The sequence below is a fragment of the Triturus cristatus genome, chromosome 9 (assembly GCF_964204655.1).
Source record: "Triturus cristatus chromosome 9, aTriCri1.1, whole genome shotgun sequence".
Lineage (NCBI taxonomy): Eukaryota > Metazoa > Chordata > Amphibia > Caudata > Salamandridae > Triturus > Triturus cristatus.
In genome coordinates, this window is record NC_140592.1 from 447,962,327 (window position 1) to 447,986,884 (window position 24,558).

General features: G+C 41.5%; 1 protein-coding gene across 1 annotated transcript in view; it reads right to left on the reverse strand.

Moving 5' to 3' along the window:
* Positions 1-24,558, reverse strand: part of LOC146798113 (cytochrome P450 2C16-like) — a 383,825-nt gene that overhangs the window by 208,858 nt on the left and 150,409 nt on the right. The window contains exons 5-6 of the mRNA XM_085625338.1: positions 9,283-9,459; positions 5,979-6,120 (exon numbers count right to left, since the gene is read on the reverse strand). Of these exons, the coding sequence (XP_085481464.1) occupies positions 5,979-6,120; positions 9,283-9,459 (319 nt within the window). The remainder of the gene's footprint in view (positions 1-5,978; positions 6,121-9,282; positions 9,460-24,558) is intronic.

The window sequence follows — 24,558 nt, forward strand, 5'->3', positions numbered from 1 at the left end:
TTCCTGCACTTTTCTTCGTCTTTGAGGACTTCTGTTGGTTCTTTCTGCACTTCTTTTGTTTCTTTCTGTGCATTTTTTCTTCTTTCTTCACATGTCCTATCTCTGTAGGCATAGTTAGAAATTAGCATTTAAAAAACCTTTGAAATTCACAGAAACAACCATTGGTTTCAGGCACGTTATAGTTAGGAATTAGCATTTAAAAAACCTCAGAAATTCACCGAAAAAACCATAGGTTTCAGGGGTGTTATAGTTAGCTGGACTTTTCACTTGTACAAAACCATTGAAATTCCCCCGTTATAGTTAGTTCAGCTAACTATAACTCGCGCGCCCGCAATGCACTGCTGATGACGTCACATATTACATCACTCATGACATGGTCAGTGACATCACTCATGACATCACTGATGACATCTCAAATGACATCACTGATGACATCACTGATGACATCATCCTTGTGATAGAGTGACAGACCTCCTCTCACCCTAATATAACCTTTGATACACACATTCAAAAATAGAGACTAACATTTTCAAAACAATGGACATACTAATACCAGTTACAACAACCTCTTCAGTAATTCTAAGATCCACATACACATCCACTCATTCACCAACAGTCCTATACAGTCACTCATACATGTACTCACTCATCATATGTACTCATACACCTATACATCCTGTTACACAATGCCACTCATCCATAGAGTTACTCACACACATAGTCACTCATGCTAATAAAGAATCAAACATACATTTACTTGCATATACAGTTATACACACACCACCACACTTACTTCTAAGGAAACTTACACATACTTAGTCTTTTAAACAATCACTTATAGAAACACATACTTATTCATACAGGAACTCTTTCAATCTCTCACTCTCACATATACTCACATATATACACCAATAGTCACATATACTAGTTTAAAACATATGTAGTTACTCATAAAGACACTATTGAGACAGTCATTCACTCACTAACACACCCATACACACACTCATCCACCCATACAGTCCTGCACACATGCTGTGTTCAACACATACAAACAGTGAGTCACTCATTCATGCACCTATGCACTACGTAATACCCCCCACCGAACCATGCAGACACTCAGACTGATACTCAAAAAACCAACTAATAACCTATATAGACACCCATGTAGCTACTCACCAACCCATGCAGCCACTTATACACAAAGTGAGAGACTGATACAGATATTTACATATTTAAACATTACTCACTAAGCCATGTATTCACTATGATACACTTAATCAGTCAGTTACACAATCAATTTTTCAAAAACAAATCATCCATTTAGACACTTAAATACCCATTTATTCTTCCATCGACCTTGAGATATACATATATAAAACATATTTAATTTTCAGAAAAACACACATTCACTGGATGATGTCATCAGTGATGTCATCAGTGATGTCATTTGAGATGTCATGAGTGATGTCATGAGTGATGTCACTGACCATGTCATGAGTGATATAATATGTGACGTCATCAGCAGTGCATTGTGGGCGCGCGAGTTATAGTTAGCTGAACTAACTATAACGGGGGAATTTCAATGGTTTTGTACAAGTGAAAAGTCCAGCTAACTATAACACCCCTGAAACCTATGGTTTTTTCAGTGAATTTCTGAGGTTTTTTAAATGCTAATTCCTAACTATAACGTGCCTGAAACCTATGGTTTTTTCTGTGAATTTATATATATATATATATATATATTCACTTAAAAAACCATAGGTTTCACACATGTTATAGTTAGCTGGACATTTCACTTGTGAAAAACCATTGAAATTCCCCCGTTATAGTTAGTGCAGGCAACTATAACTCACGCGACCGCAATCCTCTGCTGATGATGTCAGATATTACATCACTGTATTTAGACACTTATTTACCCATGTCTTCTTCCATTAATTTTTAGCTATACATTTATTACAAATATTTTTTTTTCAGAAAGACACATATGTCATCAGTGATGTAATATCTGACGTCATCAGCAGAGGATTGCGGTCGCGTGAGTTACAGTTACCTGCACTAACTATAACGGGGGAATTTCAATGGTTTTTCACAAGTCAAATGTCCAGCTAACTATAACATGTGTGAAACCTATGGTTTTTTAAGTGAATTTGCAAGGTTTTTTAAATGCTAATTCCTAACTATAACGTGTGTGTAACCTATGGTTTTTTCAGTGAATATATATATATATATATATATATAAAAACAATTAAACAATTTACATAATTATAATTTTTTTAAATAATTAGTATCAAATAAAAAATTGCTATTAATTGATTAATTAGTTAAATTCCCACACTATACTCCCACATAGCTAGCAGCACACGTTTAAAATATAATTAAAATAAAATATAACACAATTACCATAATAAGTAATAAATAAAATAATTAATAATGAATGAATAATTAATTGTTATGACCTAAATGGCTTCCCATCCTATCCCCTAAAAATACAACAACCCACACCTAAAATATTTTTATTAAACAATTTACATAATTATAAATAAATGACATATTTTAATTCAAATTAATTATTCTTTGCTATTTAATATTTACTTAATTTACTTAATTAACTTTCCACCATATACCCCTACAGACCTAACAACCCACACCTGAAATATAACTATAACAATTACACAGTTTACATAATTATCAATTAAATAATTAATTATTAATCAATTATTACTTAATTACCTTCCCACCCTAAACCCCTACAAATTCAGCAACCCACACCTAAAATATAACTTAAAAAATATAATTACACAATTTACATAATTCAGTGTCAATTATGCAAATAATAACAAACTAATTATAAATTAATAATAAAGTAGTACTTAATTAACTTCCCACTCTGGCCTATACTCCAACAAACCCAAACACCCACACCTAAAATATAACTTTAGAAAAAACTACTACACAATTTACATAATTCATTATCAATTCAAAAATTAATTTAAATAATAATTAATTAGTTATACTTAATTAACTTCCCACCCTGTACCCATGCAAACCTCACAACCCACTACGACACTATAAATTACTATTAGCAGTTAAACTGAAATTATAAATAACTTAAAATTGCAAACTATATTTAAAAACATTAACATCAATTATACAAACAATATATAACATATACAATTAAACTTTTGTTTAAAACACTTAAACATAATTACAAAACTGTTTTTATACATCCAGGTAACTGAAAACAATATTAAAAACACAGATATTTTTTAAAAGGATATTACTTACATTAAAAAATTGATATTTTTGTCAGTGATATTTTTGCATCATGACATTTATGTGATGCAATATTAAAAACTTGACATCTGTGTAGCTCGATAGATATAACTTCATATGTTCAAATATCTCTCTTGCAATGTGATTCACAGCATTTTCTGATCACATCTTTAAAACATACCTGAAAATGAGTTTGCTTCAGTGTGAGGCAGATTGGCCATTCCTTTAGTTTTTAATTTTCTCCTTTTATAGGTTCCCTTTCATTTCTTTGATTCTCCTCTTTTTATTTTAATATTTCTTAAGATGATACTACAGCTCTCCAGGGAGTGCTTATGATTCATCTGTTTTCTACTCATTTCATCTGCAGTGGGACGCACACCACATAGCCACTTTCTCTAAACCAGGAGACCAAGATGGAATGCTGCTTTCCCTAGCTTATTGTTCTTTTACCATGCCAAGATGGACAACACATTGGTCCCAAATGTGGCGGCCATGGTTGAACTTTAATACAATGACAAACTATTTACAATACCCCTACAAGACTGACACCAACTGTCTTGTTTAGCTTCTTTCTTGTAAGCATATGCCCAGCGTGATTAAACAGAAAGAAGTTTTCATTTTTTCAACTTGAATTCTTTTAATTTATTGTACATATATTGTTGATTGTGTGTGTATTTTATTGCAATTGTGTCAGAGGATAATGCAAGAATGAGTTAGTGGATAGATGATTGGATGCACAAGTGTGAAGACCATTTACAGAGTACATGTACGATTACCTTTGGAGTGCCTAGATCCACCAGTGACACAAGAGGCACTTTCATTCAAAAGCCAGACTTATTGATGTTGCCAATGCTTGTTAAAGTTCATAAGGCACCTGGGTCTCATTGAATGGATTAACCATGATTATACCAGGCAACATCAGTGACTATTTTTTCCAACACTTGGGGGTCTATTAGGATGGCGGTTGGATGGCCGCCGCCGGGCCGGCGGCGGTCATCCGCCTGTGATCACAATCCAGAAAACCACGGGTCCCATTAGCATTGCGGTGACAACTGCAGTGGTGAGATTTTCTGCCCACCACTTTTCCGCCGGCAGCAGTCCACACGCTTGCCTGGCATACAGAGCTAGACCGCTGAAATGGGGCCGGTGCAGGGCCAGGCTCCGCTGGCATGATTTTGATGCCGGCGCTAGCCAGCCTTTTTGCGGCGGTGGAACCGCCATGGAAAGGCATGCGGAGAATGTGTTTGGGGGGTGTGGGTGCACTTCATGTCCCTGTACCAGGTGGCAGGCATGCAGTGCAGGGATATGCTGGACATGCCTTTTGGACATCGCGGCGGTGCTGCTGGCAGCAGCAACCGCCGCAATATTAAAAGCCACGATCGTACCGCCGCGGTCAGATTTCGACTGCGGAGCACACCATTTGGACCGGCGGTTATGCAGCGGTCCTAGCAGCGGTGTTTTTCTGCTATCATGGCAGTCGGAGTGCTTTTCCGACCGCCATCCTAATAGACCCCTAGGTTATTTAACCTCATAAGGGCATCTGTAGTAATTGTTTATAAAATAATGAGCAGATTGCAATAGTCTACATACTTGCCATCTTAAGCATTAATTTTAGCAATTGTTATGGTTGAAAACAGCAAAGTATAACAATAATATTACATCTTTGATTAATTGCATGCTTTTAACCAGTCTTTATTGAGAACTCAACGCTCAGGTTTTTATGTAAATAACAATTGATAGAAGTTTCAAACCAAATAGCTTTACACTCTATCAGATATTAAGGGCAATGCCATTCTTAAGATATTGATTAAACCCATCAGCAAAGTTTCACTAACTACCCCAAAATAATGCAAATGTGTTTCTCACTCTTTCTTCCTCTCGTGCTTTTTCTCACTTTATATTTTCATTAAAGGCAGGATATCTGGTGATAGTGCAAGTTGGTGTAATATCTTTTCTATCAATTAGATTTTTTAATAAAAAAATATGTGCTTTGACCCTGGTAAATTATTAATCATGTTGCTGCTAATTAAGTCAATCGTAGTGTTTTGGTTGTGTGTTGTTTGGCAGTTGGATTTAGAAAGTAAGGAACCTTAGGGGCATGTTATCAAGCTCATTATCGCTGCTTTAGCGGGCATTTTCGGCCGAAAAACGACAATAATTTAATCGCAGTATCATCAAGGACACGCTAACAGGTTTTAGCACGTTTCCTTGTGCTAGCACCCGTTTTACTAACGCCTTGCATCGCATCGCTAATGAGATGCAAAGTAGGCGTTCCTTACATAACTTCATGGGAATACATCGCGAACGCTGCTTCGCGATATTTACAACGATGCCCTGGACACGCATAGAGACAATTAAAATCGCACTAAGCCCCCATTAACGCTGGACTCTAACGTCTGCAAAATTCCTGACTTAGCTATATTATCCTATGGGAGCTGGATTGTCAGGCTAAGTGCACCATGTCGTATTATCAAGGTTTTACCTATCGCTGAGTTTTTATCGCTGGATTTCATGTGATATTCCCCACTATCGCTGGATTTATTATTGGCTTGGAGATAAGCGTTGATAATAAGGCGCTATCTCGGCGATAAAATCCAGCGATGGCCGGCGATAAGAAAAACCGCGCTAAACGCACTTAGCGAGAATCATCGCTGTTTGTTGATGATATGCCCCTAAAGCTTTAGCAGTAAGTAGTCTAGTCTTACCTTCTACTTCTGGATTCTTCAATAATATCATGAGCCCATATCTGAGTGTAGTACTGACTGTTTCAGTTCCTGCAACAAAAAGGTTCAGTGTGGTCATCACCAAGTTCTTCCTGGAAAATTCAGTGTCCAGGTTCTGTGTTTCCTAATGGAAAACAAGATTTTCACATTCATTTGAAGATTCTTTGATGGAACCACTTTAATTTGTTTTTAATTAATGTTTTGTGGTGTGTGTAGTATGACTAAAAGATAATCTCAGAACACTAATGTTTACTCATACAAAGGGAAATATATTTAGGATAATCACGGAGTGAAGAAATGTAAATGGTTACTTAGGGCACAATGAAAAGACAGATTGTTTGAAGTTAATGTTCACAGAAAGATAATATGATCTGGGTGTAGTTGGCCTAGACAAAGTTTCTGTTTTACATTACCTTGGCATATGAAATCGCAATGTAAATGTAGGGGCTTATTATGAGTTTAGTAGTCCTCCTGTGATACCACCATCGCTGCACTTACAGGAGGATGACCAAGTACATGGTGCACCAGCCCACCGGATTCCAAGTTGAATACAGGGCGGGTGTGTGGTGCGTCAGCAGTGTCACAGCGGCGGTCTGTTAGGCTCATAGGAAAGCCTAGCATGCAGACCGCTGTTGTGACTGTGCCTACAGCATGTTTCTGCATAGTATGGCATGCACCATGTCGTGTATGCCACCCAGTTCAGAAACATAGGTGCAAGCATAGGGGGGCATAGCATGTGCCTTCCCGCATGCACTCCCACGGGCAAATCCGCCTGTTAGGGCCCCCTTACTTGCATGCCTGACACCCTTTTCATGGTGCGCTCACCACCATTAAATTGGCGGTGGAAATGCAACTCAGAATATGCTCGGTGTTGCCAGCATCAGCACCACTAGCATATTCCTGCTCCTTCACACGCCTCCACCGGTGAGGGGTCCTGGATACCAGTGGAGGCTGTGGTCCTATGGAAGTCCGACCGCTACACTTCAAATACGGCAGGCAGACCTGCAGGGGTGGTAGTGGTCAGACTGCCACTACAAGTACGGCGATCCTAGGAATGCCATACTTTTAATAAGCCCCTGAGTGCAAGAGCACGAGAACAATGTAAACTACCAGAATGTGAAATGCTACTGTTTGTGGGGCTTGTGTTGTTTGCCCTATTTTTTAACATGAATGTGTCCTCGCGTCTATAATCGACATATGAATGCATATTACATATAAATGTGGTGCCAAATGACGTTTTTTGCATGTTTTGTATTTGCCTTTAATATTTTCAAAATGTAATGTAACACAAAATCAAATTACGCTATAATGTCTTAACTGCAATGACAAAATTTTTGCTTCTTTGGTGTCTGGACTGCTGTACAGACAGGACACACTGCAAAATCAGTTGACTGCTTGGATGTGAACCAAAAAGATTGCAATTTATTTTTATGCCTGGCATTGACCAAGACCTTTTGATTTTAATAAAAGTATATATACTATTTATACTTTCCAGAGATTGGCGCAGTCAGAGTGAAGATCACCACCCTGAAAAGATAGGAGAGGTGGAGGCGCACAACTTAGTAGGTACATTTGAGAATAGCATTTTGTAGTATGTGAGTAGTACTTCTAATCATTCTATAGAACACAGGCTGAAAATAGTCTCCTATATGTGTGCACAGATCACAAAGTGAGACTAAGGGGCATATTTACAAGGGCTTTATCTCCGCTTTTTTTGGCTTTTAAAGCCAAAAAAGCGGAGATAAAACTATCGCCCTATTAACAGGAAGGTGCTAACATGCATTAGCACACGTTAGCAACTTTTTACCCAACGCCTCCCGTTGCATCTCTAATGAGATGCAAAGTGGGCGTCACTGGGCAGGACAACCTTGTAAATATCGCTGATGTGCACATCGCGATATTTACAAGGCTGCCCCAGCTTTTTAGCACACGTTAGTTTTTGGAGAAAACAGCTGTTTTCTCCAAAAACTAACGTCTGCTAAAATGCCGACTTACCTATCCCTAACATTGGGGTGGATTATGCTGATACGACCCTGTGGGTCGTATCAGCAAGTTTATCGCCGTTTTGCAGGGAACATCACTGGAAAACCAGCGATGTTCCCCGCAAAACGGCGATAACCTCGCTATCTCTGGAATTTTTATCGCCCTGGAGAAATGCGTGGTTAATAACGTGCTACCAGGGCAATAAATTCTAGAGATAGCCTGCGATAACAAACTTATCGCTAAGCACGTCCAGCGATAATTATCGCTGGCCGTTGATAATATGCCCCTAACTGTTTGAGAACTCACAGGTCAAGCCCTCTATAGGACCTTTTCCACACCTGCAAAATAAGACTCACTCTGGCAATGTCAATCGTTTCTGCCTCTGAATATCTCTGGCAAAGCCGTTTCATCAGTACAGCCTCTCAGTTCCACCTCTTACTAGAACACTGCAGCAGGATCAGTAGCACCTATGGCTACAGTGGGCAAGTCGAGGAAATTAAAAAGATCAGAGTGGCTTATGTCTTAAACCAGCACAATCCTGTCCCTCTGCGAGCGCCGAACTACCAGTCCCCACTATCACCACCACCCCAGTGATCATGATCAACAGGTCTTTAGCTTGTGAATCTTCATTGTGGATGGCTGAGTCCACACTAGAGCCTCTGAAACAAAACTCTACTATTTAGGTGCAAACCTCTTACATCTCTGAATCACTCACTGAGTGACCAATGATACTGATAGGTATGTGGGCTACAGACACATAGAGGGCACTTTGGCATTCTAGTGTCTTCCATAAATTACACATTTAATAAAAAGTAGTTCCAATGCAGTAATGACATCACAGGCATGAAGGCTAAATCTATCAGTGGTAATGGCAAATTTGGTCTTTTTATACTAGAATCGTGCCGCTAACTTGGCTTGATGTAAGAGTGAACTCTCAAGAATCATTTATTGAAGGCATGCTACCTTCTGCTGGGAGTTAGATATAGCCAGCATAAGAGACATGCCAAATACATTACTGAATGCAGTATTTACAGGAGTTTGAAAAGAGAAAGGTTTAGGTTACAGATTCAGCTTTTTTCAACTAGTTTAAGATGCACATAGTGGCTAAAGACAGATTTAGATAGAGTTGGTTTCTCCTGGTATTTTTCTGTATTTTTCAGCTTGCCTGTCCTTTTCTGAATCATATCACTTTGTAACCTTCCAGACAGATATAGAATAGGTTAACTCAGTGTAGATATACATGCACCAACAGTACTGAAAGATCACAGTTGGGGTCTCTGTGGAGTCATCTTTGGTAACTCACCTGCTGCATTTTAATGAGGAAGCAGTCAATGAAGTCACGAGGGTTGTCTGGATCAAGAGTCGCTTGATGTTCTTTGATATATTCTTTCACAAATCTTTTTGCCACCTTAACATTTTTCAGCATCTTCCTGTGAGGACCAGGCAATTGTAGGATAATGTCTGGAAAGCGATTAAGGAGCTGTAGAAAGAGCAGAGTATTAACTAAATTCATGATATAGTCCTTAAGTTTGGCTGTCACTCATCTTTTTTGGTCTACAGTTGTGTTCTCATGTAAATCAGGTTAGTTTTTCATCAACCTCATTTGAAGTTGCGTTTTTCCCTCCTGGATACCCAAGTCATGGTTCGCTGCTAAGTAAGAAGTTCAATTTCTGGATTCACATCTTCTAGAACTGTGCATTACAACTTGAGTGCTGGATAGCTGACTCCTCCACCCATTTGCAGATATTGACCTTGGCTGGCTTCAAAAGAAGATGCAGCCCTACGGTCACCTTGCTTGTTTGGGTGAACTTGGCCTTGGTTCTGAATTCAGTAGTTAACCAGGTGGTCTGTGAGTCTGGGCAAATCTATGCCAAGACTGCTTCCTAATGATTTACAACAGTCATGCAGCAGTCATTTAGCTGCTTGTATGGTATTTCCATGGCAATAAAGTACTATTGCTTATAAGATGGTACATTTTACCAATGGATATGTATGGATAGCACGGTATTGTTCTGCCATCATACCATGTACCCTGCATGTATTATAGAAAGTAAGTGTGGATTGTATGTGGGTGTGCCCCAAGTCATATGTAAGGAAACACTAGTAGCTCAGCACGTATTCATTTGATGCACTCACATCATAGGTGTCATGGTTAACAAGCATTGGCATAGCCAATAGGTCTCGCTTTTGGGACCTTATAAGTGTTTAGGTATGCAACTGTTGCATGGCTAAACACTTATAAGGTCCCAAAGGCGAGACCTATTGGCTATGCCAATGCTTGCTCCTTATGCTAACTGCCTTGCTTTCTCTTGTGGGGGAGCTGGTTCTCACAGAAATGTAAACAAAAGGAGATGATGGGCGGAGCACCGAAACTTTTCAAACACTTATCCCTAGTCACATATTTGGGTTCAATCCATCATCATTCTTTAGCTCACTTTGCCACCCCAGTTCAGACCCAGCCATATGCAAATCAGTCTTGACCCTGTGCCTCATGGGAACAGTCCTGCCCAAACTGCCAAGAAGTCACCCAGAAATGTCTCATGGGAATAGTGAAATCAGAAGAGTTCCACATGTGTTGCTTCTAGCAAAGTTCACATGCAAATGATAGAATCTGGATATTAGACTGTAGCCAGGAAAAGGCCAGCAGCATCATTTCTTCTGGCAAGCAGATATGGGAATGAAAATCTTGCAATTGGAAATATTCCAAAGGTCCCAATTTTCAAATGGACTCGCACTTAATGTGTTAAATCTTTTGTGTTTACGAAAATTACACTTACTACCTGAGAAAGATTACAGGCCTTTCTCATGCAGAGCAACTATTAATTTAGCCTGGAAATCTGAAAATCTTTGCCCTGGAACTAACCAATAGGGATATCTGTGGTGAGCAAGGCCACTGGATTAATACGATTCTGCGGCCGCAGTGTTTTCACACAAAATCCATTATCTGCTGCAAAATCCACAGATTTTACAAAAAAATGTTTCTAGCTAAACGGATCAAAAGTTAATAAAAAATGTTGCAAAATGTGTTTCTTGGCAGTGGAAAGCCCTTCTCAAAAGTTGTCTGGTCAATGTTCAGGTCATATTGCAATATTATTTGGCTGTTAACCGGTACAACCGAGGTGAAATCTTTGCCCAGTGTTAGCATGAGTAAAATGACAAAATAATGAATTTATACTGTAAAAAAAAAAGTGCGTAGTTTGTCTTTTTTACTCCACAGTTTAATTAACCCTGCCACATAATGTGGCCCTCCCCTGTTGCATAAGTTCAGTGTCCTCAGAGGTGAGTAATGGAACAATGAAACTCGGAATTTAGAGGAAAAAAAGTTAGGTGCGCTTAATGAAAGCCGATCATCTAGAAAGTTGTGAAAAACTTCCCCCATGGTGCCTTTCTATACTGTTTTTTGTTCTCATCAACCTACCTAGTAGCACCGCTGCTAGCTACCTTCACATATTGATTTCTGTTTACCTTGTGACTAATCAAAAGTTGCTTAGGAGGCTTTTTTGGGCTTTGTTCGAAAATGCACCTTTTTCACTGAAAGTATTATTTTTAAGCAAGTGCCTCGTTATTTGTGTACCCAGCACGTAAAGCGCACAGCTGTAGAACGTTTGTTATATGGTCAAACATTCCTCGGCACTTTCTGTCGTCATCATCCATGCGTGTCCCTACTCGGCACGCTCTGCTGCGCTAGTTGACGTAATGCCGTTTCCGCGGAATGCCACCGTAATATCGCCTGACAAAAATATTGCGTTCAAAAAATACTTTTCAAAATTATCCCCACGTTGGATTTAATGTTGAAAAATCCACCCCCAGTAGGATGCTGTTGTAGTATATATAATGTTGAGGACACAATATTTCTGTCACACACTAATCTGTTGATAATGATACATTGATTTACAACCATTTCGGTGGCTGTTGATGTGCTGAAGAGCTGCAGAGATTGCAAGACAGGCGGTGCTTGATATGAGCTGCAGGTTGCCAGTGGGAGCTGCAGGTTGCCAGTGGGGGCCACGGCGCCCACTTTTGGGGACCAGCACTTATTTTTCCACTTCAAGACATTACCAGAAAACGACAACAACAACAAAAAAAATAGAAGAGAGGAAAAGTGGGCCGCCAGAGAGGGGGGGGGTCAAAGAAAACAAGCGCTAGTAATGTTGCCAGTTGTGGGTGTGCCGGCAGAGGAGGCTGGGTCTGTGCGAAATTGAAAGTGATCGCGATCGCGATCAAAGCGGCCGCGAAAGTGAAAGTAAGCGCGGCGCGCGCGCCCGTGCACATGCACTGTAGCTTTAGGCCACGGCAGCACTTTCAAAGCCCAGATATAAAATGTCTCTTCGAGCCTTTGGCTCGCGAGACCTAAAAATGATAGAAAACTACAGGACATGTGTTATGAACAGGGAGCACTGTCCTGGGTGCATCAGGCACAGACCAGGATAGTGTGCCTATTACTTAAATGTGATGTCCCTAGCACAATGCCAAATTTGTGCCTGTTGCGAGGGCTGCTTATTAGCATAAGGTGGACCGAATGTTTGAAGCAACTGGTTCACCTCTCACTCTGCAGGTGGCAATGCTTTCTGAATTACAAAGGGGGAAGAGATCCCCCTTGGGCGTAGGGGCTGCAGTGAGTGACTACACCCCTCCACAAGGTGCTTTGAAACTGTGCCCTCAGGGACTCACTATGAGCCCGCTCATTTGTAGAGAACAATTAGTCCACCCTCTGACTGCTTCTTGGCTTCTGTGGTGCGGTATACGGTGCGGATGCAGAGGCAAACTGTTCCCTTATTTACATGGGCCCTCAGCACCATGCAAATGAGTGACCGCCCTCTTTAAGATCCTGATGGTGCTACATCGCATGGTGTAATCTGAATTACAGAAAGGGTTGTGTAAGCTTCTGTAGCATCTTCTGTCATACCAACGTGCCCCAGGGGCATAGAAATCAGATACATGTATGCTTGTTGAGAACCCGAGGCCACTTTTAATAATTTCCCTATGTTTCTTTTCTGCACAACTCATTTTTTTGTGTCTACATCTTTACACACGCTCAATGTGATTAAGTCAGGAGAAAGACCTCAAAATATTCACATTTCAAATCTATTCTGTTTCGCATTTGGAAAATGTATGTATTTATGATGAACTAGAAACCACAAGGAGTAGCACTGGTGTGGTGTGTTTAATTCAGGTCTAAAACATACCTGCCCTTATAGTATCTAATTAACTTTTTTAAACTACAGCACGAATCGCCAAAGAAATATCAAAGCAAATATTTTAGACATGCTCCATAATAACAAGAATAATCCAGAGGGAGGCAGATCTCTGGTGCCACCTTTCTTAGCTGATGAAAGAGCCATGCATGACTTCAGTATCTTGTGTTTTTTTCACATCTTGCTAAACAAAAAGAGGAAATAAAGTTTCACCAACCTGTTAGAATTCCAAAAGTGGATTACACTAGTGAACATAAAGACCCAGAGTGCTTGCACTACCAGTGATGAAAATGTGCTAGCATTATCCACTGCCAATTACTGTATTAATTTGGGGCCCGATCAACTATTTGGATTTTGTTTTATTGGGCATGTCAACAATCTACAATCTCCATTCAGTCCTTACCACTCTATATTCCGTGAGAACATTTGGGCTTGCAGATGTCTGAAGGGCCCCACCTGTCAATGGGGTAGATGCTTCTTATCCTGTGGTCTGCATCAAATCATTTCCCTCACTTCCCTATAATACAGGACTTCTGCAGGAATGAGGCCTTCAATCATATAGCTCAGGAGAGCCCAGATAATTTTGGATGAGACAGCGTTTGAGCAATGCTTTCAATTTGAAATGTATGCAGTCTGTACAGTGTGCCTACCTCATATTTCACAGCTAACCTGCATGAAATAAACATTGTCCCCACTAGTGGGAATTCAGCTTCTTTCTTAAATATTGTTTAGAAAAATATTTAGGGAATTATATTTATGTCTGATGGCATTTCTGTATTGTGTATACAATATTCTGACACACAGAAATATATTGAGCCTATTTCACATATAAAGGTGTAAGTTACATGTTTCCAACCCTCTGTAAGCAATTGGCTAAGGGGCCAGTTACGACTTTGGTGGTCCTCCTCCGGGCCCCCACGCCAGCACCCTGAAGGAGGACAGCCAAAGCCGTACTCACACCACCTGCTGGATTACGATTGTAATCCTCGGTGGGCAGGTGCTGCTGCAGCAGTGTCATGGCGGTGCCTAAGTCCCATAGGTGAGCCTCAGACAGGCACTGCCGTGACACCGCCACAGCACGTTCCTGCCGCACCATGCAGGAACTGGGGTGCACATTTGCAGGGGGGCACAATGAGTGCCCCCTGCGTCCACTCCCAGGACCTGGAGCAGCACAGGGCCCATTTAGGGTCCTCTTTGTTGCCTCACCGCTAACCTTTACATGGCAGGCTCACCGTCATGGAAAGGCTGGTAGTGAGGCAACTCGTAATATGCTCGGCGGTGCCGCAGCAGCACGGCCAGCATATTACTCAGCCTGACAGGTGTACCACTGCCATGGAATCCAGGATCCTGAGTGGCCACAGAGATCCGGTGGCGGTTCAACTGCCAAACTCGAAAACTGTGTGAGAACTGCCAGTCTGGCAGTTAGTGGACAGCCATCACAGGTTTGGCAGCCCAATGAACCACCAAACTCATAATGACCCCCTTATTCTTGTACGGGTGGGTGACGTTCCTCTCTGAACCCCTAACTGACCCTCCTTAAACCTTGTTAACTTCTCCTTAATCCCATTCTCTTTAGTAGTAAATTGTCCTGCATTTTAAGGCACTCCCTGTGTTCCTCTCACATTTACCACTAAAACGTACGCTTACATGAGGGGAGAATCCTCTGTCAGGCGGAGAATTCCATACACATTAGAATAGGCAATGTGAGTCGTAAACTCTGTAAATAGATTGTGAAAAGCACTTTGTAGTATATTTTGTAGTACTACTGTAGTACTAGAAAAAGTACTACAAAGTGCAGCTTGTGAATCAGGTCCAGGGGTTCCAGTGTACCAGACTTTTTATCATGAAAGTTTAAAGCAATTCTAGTATTTAGATCAACCCTTGCAATGCCTTGCGCCAACCCATAGAACACTCTACTATGGGACGAATCTGACAGGATGATCTGTCAAGCAGTCCATGTGCCCATCTCTTCTCTCCAGGTGTGCTCTATTACCATCACCCTACTAATTATGAAGATAGTGACTTGGAATATTGCGTGGTTGAGGGCCAAAACAGACGATGCATGTTGGCTAGCAAAACTTGGGCATTGTCATATAGTTGATTTGCAGGAAACCTGGGACACATGTGAATCCTCTTTTTTTGGATGGATTCTCCTCATTTTTTAAAGCTGCATCACCCTCCCTAGAGGGATGCTCTAAGGGTAGTTTGCTTACTTTGGTATTGGCACTTGCTAGCAGTAGAGCTGTCATTTACAGATCATTCCCCCCTGATGGTGGTGAACTTTTATAATACCTTTTGCAAAAAAATTGACACTGAACATATTGCCACACTGGAGGAGTTTCTTGAACTCTATGGGGAAAGGGGACACCCTTACTATGAAGTTATACTCCTAGGTGATTTTAACAGACATCTCTATCAGCTTATCCGCATCCTCGTAAAAGGCCAGCTGGATGCCCGGCCACTCACTTTGAACACACGGACCAAGGCTTCCGACTAGAAGGACTACTTGCAGCTAATAATCTGCATTGTTTAGAACAGTCAGTTGTAGCAGAATCTGTTCCAACTGTTATCAGGCAGGGCTGATCCTCTACTATCGATTTTATAACGCTATCTGCTCCCCTGGTCCGTGTGGTATACAATCTGAGAAAGTGTTGGAGCAGCTTCAGTGACCATAATCCTTTAACATTGGACCTAGCTTGGACTCAAGATTTATCTGGGAAGGAGGGCAGGAGCATTCCAAATAGTGCAATTAGACTATGAGACCAAGCACGCAGAATAAAATGGAGACGGTGTTACCAGAAGCCTTACTAGACCATCTGTATGCAGAAGGCACAGACGATATTGCACTTTGCCTTGACAGTAGTACGCAGAACAGTTTGGTACTAGATGCTTTTAATAACCTAACCAGGAGGATTGCTGGTAATTTATACGTCCGTGGTAGAGCAGGAGGCACTGAGGGGAAAAGTTGGTTTGCTGGTGAATGTAGTAAAACACATAAAAACTTAGCCATTGCTCTCAAACAGAAACCCAGGGTTGAGGAAAGGGTCAGGGAATGTAGGAGTGCATATAAATGTACCACTCAGCAGAAGAAAAAGGTTATTAGGGAGCAGGCATGGGAGGCCCTATGTCAAGCCAGTGTACTGGGAAATAGCTCCAAGTTCTTGGAAATGGTTAACAGCCCTTTCTTCTCTGACTCCACAAACACCAGAGTGGAATGCATCATACCTGCTGAGAGATGGGTTCAACATTTTGAAGGGACCTACAGGGGAGCTGACCCGGGGAAGACTGACACTCTGTGGGAGCCTGGAATAGAAAGTTTACCACTGTCTTTTAATGTGAGTGAGGTGCATAAAGCCATTGTGGCCACAGCCAGGAGGAAAGCGTTGGGCCCGGATGGGGTGCCGTCGGATCTTTGCAAAGTTGACCCTTGTCCTGGGCTAAGATACTGACACAGGTTTTTAATGTGGCCATTATGTGTGGCTTGCCCTCTTCTTGGTCCATGGCCATCATCTTGCCTATCTGTCAAAAGGGTTTGAGGTATGACCCAGCATGCTACCGTCCGATTTCTTTACTGGACTTAGCTGCTAAAATTATGGGCAAGATGGTACTGGATCTCTTAACCCTATGGTAAAACAACGTTAAGATTATGTCAGACCTGCAGTACTGCTTCAGGCAAGGAAGAGATACCCTGGACCAATGCATTAATTTGCATATGATCATGGGAAAATATGCTATAGTCAAAAAGGGCTGCCCCCATATGGCCTTCATGGATCTAACCTCTGCGTTCAATTGTGTTAACATATCCAAGGTTTGGCCCTCCTTATCAGATATGGGCATGGGTGCACATTTGGTGGCCTTATTACACAGCTCTCATTTCAATCTCACAGCCTCAGTGAGATATAATGAGAATGGTACTGTATCGGCCTCCTGGGAGGTTATGAGAGGGGTCAGGCAGGGTTGTATCCTGGCCCCTGTGCTGTTTACCTTCTATATTTAACAAGCTAGGGGATGTACTGTCAGCAGCATGTAAAGAAATCCCTAGGGCTGGTACCAAACTCATTCCTGTCGTGTTGTATGTGGACGATGCAGTGTTACTTGCCCTGGTGGCTGTGGGACTGTAAAGCCTTCTAAACACTTTTACTGATTTTATGGACTCCCTTAACCCCTCAATCAATTTTTCTAAATCACATATTATGACAACAGGCAGCACAAGTTCACTTAGCTGCAAGTTAATCTGTAGGGGGGCAGAACTTACTAAACTTTCTACTGCCCCCTAATTGGGGTGTTGTTTGATGAAAGGGGGTCATGGGTGGCACAAGGAGCACTTATAAAGAATATCTTGACAAGGGAAGCGGGGGCCACCATGGACTTTGCTAAGAAACTAGGGGCCAAACCTATACCTGCCCTACTAAAGGTCTATATAGAAAAATGTATACCTATGGCCACCTATGTATGTATTGTATGTATGTATTTTGTATTTATTGAGCGCATATATCACCCTTAGGTCTCATAGCGCGTTGCCGAAAACAGGAGCTAAAAACAGGGCAGGGCAGAGTGTTAGAATACAGGTTACCAGGCGAAGCTCTACCGGCAGCGAATTCCATAGCTCAGGTGCAGTTCTGGAAAAGGACCGGCCTCTGTTTTTTACAGTGCGGACCTTGGGGATGGTTAAAAGATGTTTACTGGTGGAGCAGAGGGTTCTAACTGGCTGGTGTTTGGTCAGTTTCTTTGATAAATAGGTTGGTCCATTTTTATTTAGTGTTTTGTGTACCAGGCAGCATAGTTTGAAGATAACCTTCTTTCTTATAGGGAGCCAGTGGAGGGTCTTCAGACTGGGAGCCGATGGAGATCGGGGGGGGAGATTTAAGACCAGCCTTGCAGCGGTGTTCTGCAGAACCTGAAGCTTTGTCAGAAGCTTTTCGCTTATGGATGCGAACAGCGCATTACCATAATCCAAGCGATTGATGATTAGTCCCTGCACAAGGGACATCCGAGAGCAGAGGGGAATCCATTTAAAGATTTTCCTGAGGGAACGCATTAAGCCATAGCTGGTGTGTACAACGGAGTTTACGTGGTCGGTCATGGAGAGTTTATTGTCCATTACAACTCCCAGGTTGCGGACTGATGTCTTCGGCAGGGGCACGGCCCTAGCGAGGGCAGCCATCAGTCAGTGGTCCAAATGTATTGCGCATCACCAAAGAGCATTATTTCTGACTTGCTCGCATTGAGCAGTAGATGATTATTAGACATCCAGTCATTGACCGATGACATGCACAATTTGAATCTGCGTTGTGTTTTGGTGGGATCGGGATCGAGAGTGATTAACAATTGCGTGTCGTCAGCGTAGGACACTGTATCAAAGCAGTAGGCTCTGATTATTTTAGCCAAAGTTGACACGTATAGGTTATAAAGTGTGGGGCTTAAAATTGATCCCTGGGGAACTCCCTTGTCTATGGTTTGGCTTTTGGAAAAGAAACCCCCTATTTGTACTTTGGAGGACCGGTTCGTAAGGTAACTCTTAAACCATTGTAGTGTGGGGCCATCGACACCAAACTCCCACAGTCGCTCCAAAAGGATGCCATTAGAGATGGTGTCGAAGGCAGCCGACAAATCAAGTAGAATCAGGATGGCGGATTGTCTTGCATCCAGAGTAAGCCTGATGTTATCGACTATCTCAACCAGGGCCGTTTCGGTGCTATGGTAAGGCCGGAAACCAGACTGAGATGAATCTAACAGATTATTACTTTCTAAATGTTTATACAGTTGGTTGTTGATCGTAGATTCCATTCTTTTGCCAAACAGGGGTAGGAGAGAGATTGGTCTGTAATTAGCGAGTTGTTTGGGGTCAGCTGAGGGCTTTTTCAAGATAGGTCTCACAATAGTTTCCTTCCAGTGTGAGGGTACGGTGGATTGTGATAGTGAAAGATTCAAGATGTTCATCAAATTAGGAACGAGTGCTGGACCAATTTTAGATAGGATCTAATAGGATGCAGGGTCAGTCGGTGAGCCGGATTTCATCCTTTTTAGTATTGCGGAGATGTCTTCCTTTGTTAGTTTACTGAATTCTCTGTGAGAGTTTGTGCTTTGAGGGAGAGTAGCATCAAATCTTTGTTCAGGGGAGGTATTTCTTGATTAAGGGAATAGTTTGTGAATATCATTTATTTTGTTAACAAAGAAGTCTGAGAGGGAATCCACCCACTCCTGAGAGGCAATATGTGACGGTATGCAGGAGTGGGGATGGTAAATTCCTTCACGATCTTATATAGCTCTTTATGGGAGTTGGAAGCTTGGTTGATTCTATCTCCTAAGTAGACTTTTTTGGCCAAGGCTATGTTATCCATATAGCGACTATGTAATATTTTATATTGATGCCTATCAGTTGTGTTTTTTGCAAGTCTCCATTTGCGTTCCGCCTTCCTGATGGCGAGTTTATCGTTTTTTAAGTCCGAGGTGAACCAGGGGGACAGTTTTTCCGGGCATTTAGTTTTTTTCTTGGAAGCAATTATGTCTAAGGATGTGCTAATAGCAGTCTCAAAACTTTTGGCTGCCTGGTTAACATCAGTAATGTCGGAGGGAGAAAGGGGATATGGCTGTGGTGTGTGGGGATACAAAGGTGTAAGTGAACTGCAGGTGGCTGTGAACATATTTTTGCACAGACTTCTCGCTGCTTCCACTTGCACCCCCTCTTTACTGGTGCACAAAGAGCTTGGCCAGTGTTATATCTCTGAACACATCGTAGTTGCACCATTAATGCGTTGGATTACAATTTGGCCAAGCCCCGTTCCTACCTTAAATCAGATTGTTCTAGAGTACTGTATAGTACTTGAGGGGGCTCTGAATATCCCCTGGCTGGGTTAAGTCCTGGAGCAGCTGAGGAGGTTAGACCCCCTGAGTTGTTAACGAATCCAAAGTGGTTACGCGGTAGTGATTTGAGAGACATCAAAAGTATGTTCTTGGCCATAAATCTGGGGGAAAGGGAAGGCAAGGAATTTTCCAAGCCCACATTAAGGCAATATATAATATTGAACGCAAGTCCACTAGGGCAGCCTTATTGGTCTTTTATTAATAAAGCCCATCTCGTTTTCTCCTGACCAGATTTAGATTTAATTTTATTCATTGGCTCTTTGCTGTTCCCAGAGGATTTCAAAGCCAGATGCCTTAAAGCCCTGTCTCTGTGATTACTTTTCAGAGCAATATATTTTACATTTTATCTTTTTCTGTGATTTTTATAGTATTCTACAGAAAAAAATATATTTTTACTTTGATAAGGAACTGTAATTTTTCACAAGTGGGGCCCACCCTGATTTACTTACAAGTGCTGTCTTCCCTCATGGTCTGCTTTGAAGTTGCAAGCTTTCTCTCAGGAACACTAAGACACAGGAAGAAGCTGTTTAAGAAATAGGGAGCTCCTATTTGTCTCGGTGTTATGATGAATTGTGCATGTATTATTCATTGTTGGATGTTTTATAGATAGTTTCTAATGTTATTCTTTCTGTCGCTGCACTTCTATATCCCCACTTTACTTGCCCCATTTTTATAGCATTGATTCTGTGTTTTTGTACTATATTCCTGATGTTATGCTTTACTCATTTTTAATCAAAGGTTTTAATCAAAGGTTTTAGATGGTTTTAATTGGAAATCTAATCTAATTGGAAATGTATATGTATTACTGGTTTGTTTTTAAATAGTTATGTATTGAACTTGATTTTAGGCACAAATGTTTTCAATGTTCTTTTATGGGTTTTGATGGCCGAATAAAGACTTGTTGACTGACTGAGTTGAGCCATCTCCATTTTGCTTTAGTTTCTAGACTCATTCATGGTGATTATAAAGGTTTACCAAGATGATCCTCTTTGATTTGGGGTGTGTGGTTCCTCCTCTGCCAAAATAATCAACATGTGCAGATCCATGGAGACCAAAACTGCATATTTTGTCCATATATAAAAAACAAGCATTTGCAATGCAATACGTCTCACATTGCGACAGTTTAAGCTATTGGCATTGTAAATGCCTAATGCCTTTTATTTAAATGTTTTGAAAAACAACACATATGTAAAAGGCATTGTCATTTGCCAATAGCTCAAACTCTTGGCGATGCGAGACCTATTGCATTTCAAAGAAGTGGTCGCCATTGTCCCATGCTGCTTGGAAAGTGAAACCGCGCATGGTGTGCTGAATGTTGCAGGAAAGCATGTCATGCCTGCTGTAGGAAAAGCTCATTAAAGAAAATAGTGCTTACAGACTAAATAAGACATACCGTGTACCTACTGGAGTAAAATGGCCAGTCCTCGTGGGAGGTTACAAATGAAGACAAGGCGGTACTAAGGAGGGACTAACAAGCCTCTCAACGAATCAGAAGCCAGCATTTACGAAGGACAATGACACAAGCCAATAACAAATATGGGTAGAGAGTGGGTGGGGCGTCAAGTCTGTACTCGAATACATCATGGCTCGCAGCGCATGCACTGCCTAGGCTCAACCTAAAAATGGAGTGCATCTTCTACAAAAATGGTGCAGACCTTTCCCCAAAAGTGTAAATATTACGAACAAGTGTGTAAAACATTCTGAAAAGGTGGATAGAAATGTAAAAAGTGCACTCTACTCTTTGAGAAAAATGCAGTGAAATGTTTGTGAGGATTCATTAGACCTATTCTGTGGGGCCAAATGGTGCACTAGAGGGGACCAACGCCCTCTTAAAAAAATCCATCATGTCTCAGATCCACTCCTGGCAGACACACTCCTGGCAGATCCACTCCTGGCGCCTAGATGGGTACTGACACCCACTGTGGCGGAGAAGGAGGTGGAGCTCGTGGTGGTGGAAATGGTGCCAGATTCGGAATCATTGGAGTTGGCACAAGAGATACCTCCACCAACTCTGAACCTGGGGTATATGGAGCCAAGGATACTTACCTGCAATCTTAGAACAACAATGGTGAAAACGAGGAACACTTCTTCTTGGGAAATCATTTCTTCTCCCTCACCGACTTGGTGGAGGGCAAAGACCTTGAAGAGGACCTGGACTTTGCTCACAACCTCAATCATGACCTAGCTGCTGATAATTCCTATGACATTTTTCGGAGAAAGCAATAAATAACTTTCTTTGTTGAAAGAGGCTGTACGACAATGTGTCATACCTCGAGCTGAGGCACCACAGACAGTCGTTGTGCGGGACTGTGATGAACATTTGATTTGTCCATCACATCGTTGACAAGACATAAAGCTTGAGACCTTTGGTGGTGACATTGTCGCTACTGTACCAAACAAGAACAGTCTTCTGTGAGAAATTCTTTGACAAGGTGAAGAGCGGACAACATCGAAAAGCGCAGAAAAAAAACCTGAACTTACGTCAGGCCACTAATCCGCTGCCATATGGCATCATCACCACTCCACTTCTGATGTCGAAACAGAGTTAACACCACATGCTGGCACCAGAGAGCTAATGCAGATGTTTTCTGGATCAAGTCTTATGCCTTGTATATCAAAAGGTGAGGAATCAGCAAGCAGAAGTTTCCACCTGAATTTGCAGTTCACATAAAATGTAGAAAATATATTCACAGCAGATTGCAGCCAATTAAACTTTGCATTACTAGCTTGTAAGTAACTTGCTAGCAGATTCATGGCACTTTCTACATTGTAATGTACAATGTAATGTATTGATAATGTAATATTAACGTATTTTATTCCCTCTATATAGGAGTGAGACTTCTGGTGAAATAGATTAATGTACTTAGCAAGACAAAAGATAGTGATATTCACAAGTAAACAGAGTGTTCCCCTTTCATTATATGTATGTGTGTTCTGTGGAGAACAATACAGATGCATTTTTTAAACCATGTCCTTTACCTCATAATGTTATACTTTTATATTTCTGTGGTGATATGTATTGTTTCAGCCACACCCGATTCACCCAGCTTGTTTATAAAAAAAAGATTTCATATTTATTGTCAGGTAGATGTATCGCAAGAATTGTATGCTTTGCTAGTCACCCTTATTGAACAGACCGGTGACTGTCATGATTTGCCTCTTGATAGACAGCTATGTACATTGCATTGTAAAACTAGACACAGCATGAGGCAGTTCCCATGGAAGAATTGTAGACTGGGAGACCTAAACATGGGCTGGACTTCTAACTTCCACTCTTTACGCGGAATGGTTTGATCAAGAATGACCGCTTAATGGCTCCGCTCTGCGCTCCCTATGCATTGGTGGCTTACCAACTTCTACCAGCGAATCAATACAGCTTAAACGCTGCCCTGTGAGGTGGAGCAAGATGGGGTTATTAAGGGGGGTATCTGCTGAGCTTCTGCAGAGCGAAGCACTGAATGCCACAATGCGGTTTAGGGGAGTTCGTCTGTACATCTGCATGAAGTCAGGCTAGAGGAGCTATCGTCTGTACACTTTGATCGTGGTTAGCACTTTGACATGTCCATGATTTTAAACATAACACAGAAATAAATATTTAACCTTAAAAAACGTCCATCGTCCATTGCTCTGACTGTACAACATTAGAAGGCCCGGACAACGGGAGGGCGTGTGGGCGTAGGGTTGCGGGGGTGGGTGAGGAGAGGAGAAGACACGGAAAAAGCTGCGTGACGCTACCGGCGCACAAAGGAAATAGTACACGTACCAAGTAACAACCAAGTAAAGGGGCCAGTAACCATGGGAGGATACAAATGACGACATGGCTGTACTAAAGAGGGACGAACAAACCTCATAATGAATCAGAAGAGAACATAAACAAAGGACAAACACAAAAGCCAATGAAAAATAAAGGCGGGGTATTGGGCGCAGCTTCTCTCCGTACTCAACTAACCCAGCTCTTCGCAGAGCAGTGCATGAGCGCTGGCTCACGCTCAACCTAACAAGAGTGGCACTCTGATTGATCCTAGTCTATTTTTAACCAGTTTAGTGTCTTTTGAAAAGTAAGAGTACCCATTCATAGCAAGGGGAGCACAAAGCCAGGTCTCCAGAAATTGTAAATCAAGCTGGCAAATAGAGCAATACATTCAATAAATTCCCTCCTCCTCCAGAAGGTACCACAGGCAATATACATTCCAGTAGGCCATATGCTATCACCTATGTTGAGAAACAAGCTGTGAATCCCATGTTTGACCCAATATTCCTAAAGTTCAGCATTTTCTTGGACCCTTTATGGGGGTAATACATATTTATGGGGGTAATACATATGGCTATTTTCCACTTATAGAGTGAATTGTGAAAGCCTGATTTGTTAGCCGTGATAGTCCAGCCTCATCATAGCCCAGTAAACTATGGGCCTGATTTAGAGTTTGGTGGATGGGTACTCTGTCACAATCATGAAGGATGTCCTCCCTGCCCTAAACCAGACTGTATGTTTTTGATGTGGAGAGTCTGCAAAAGGGGAA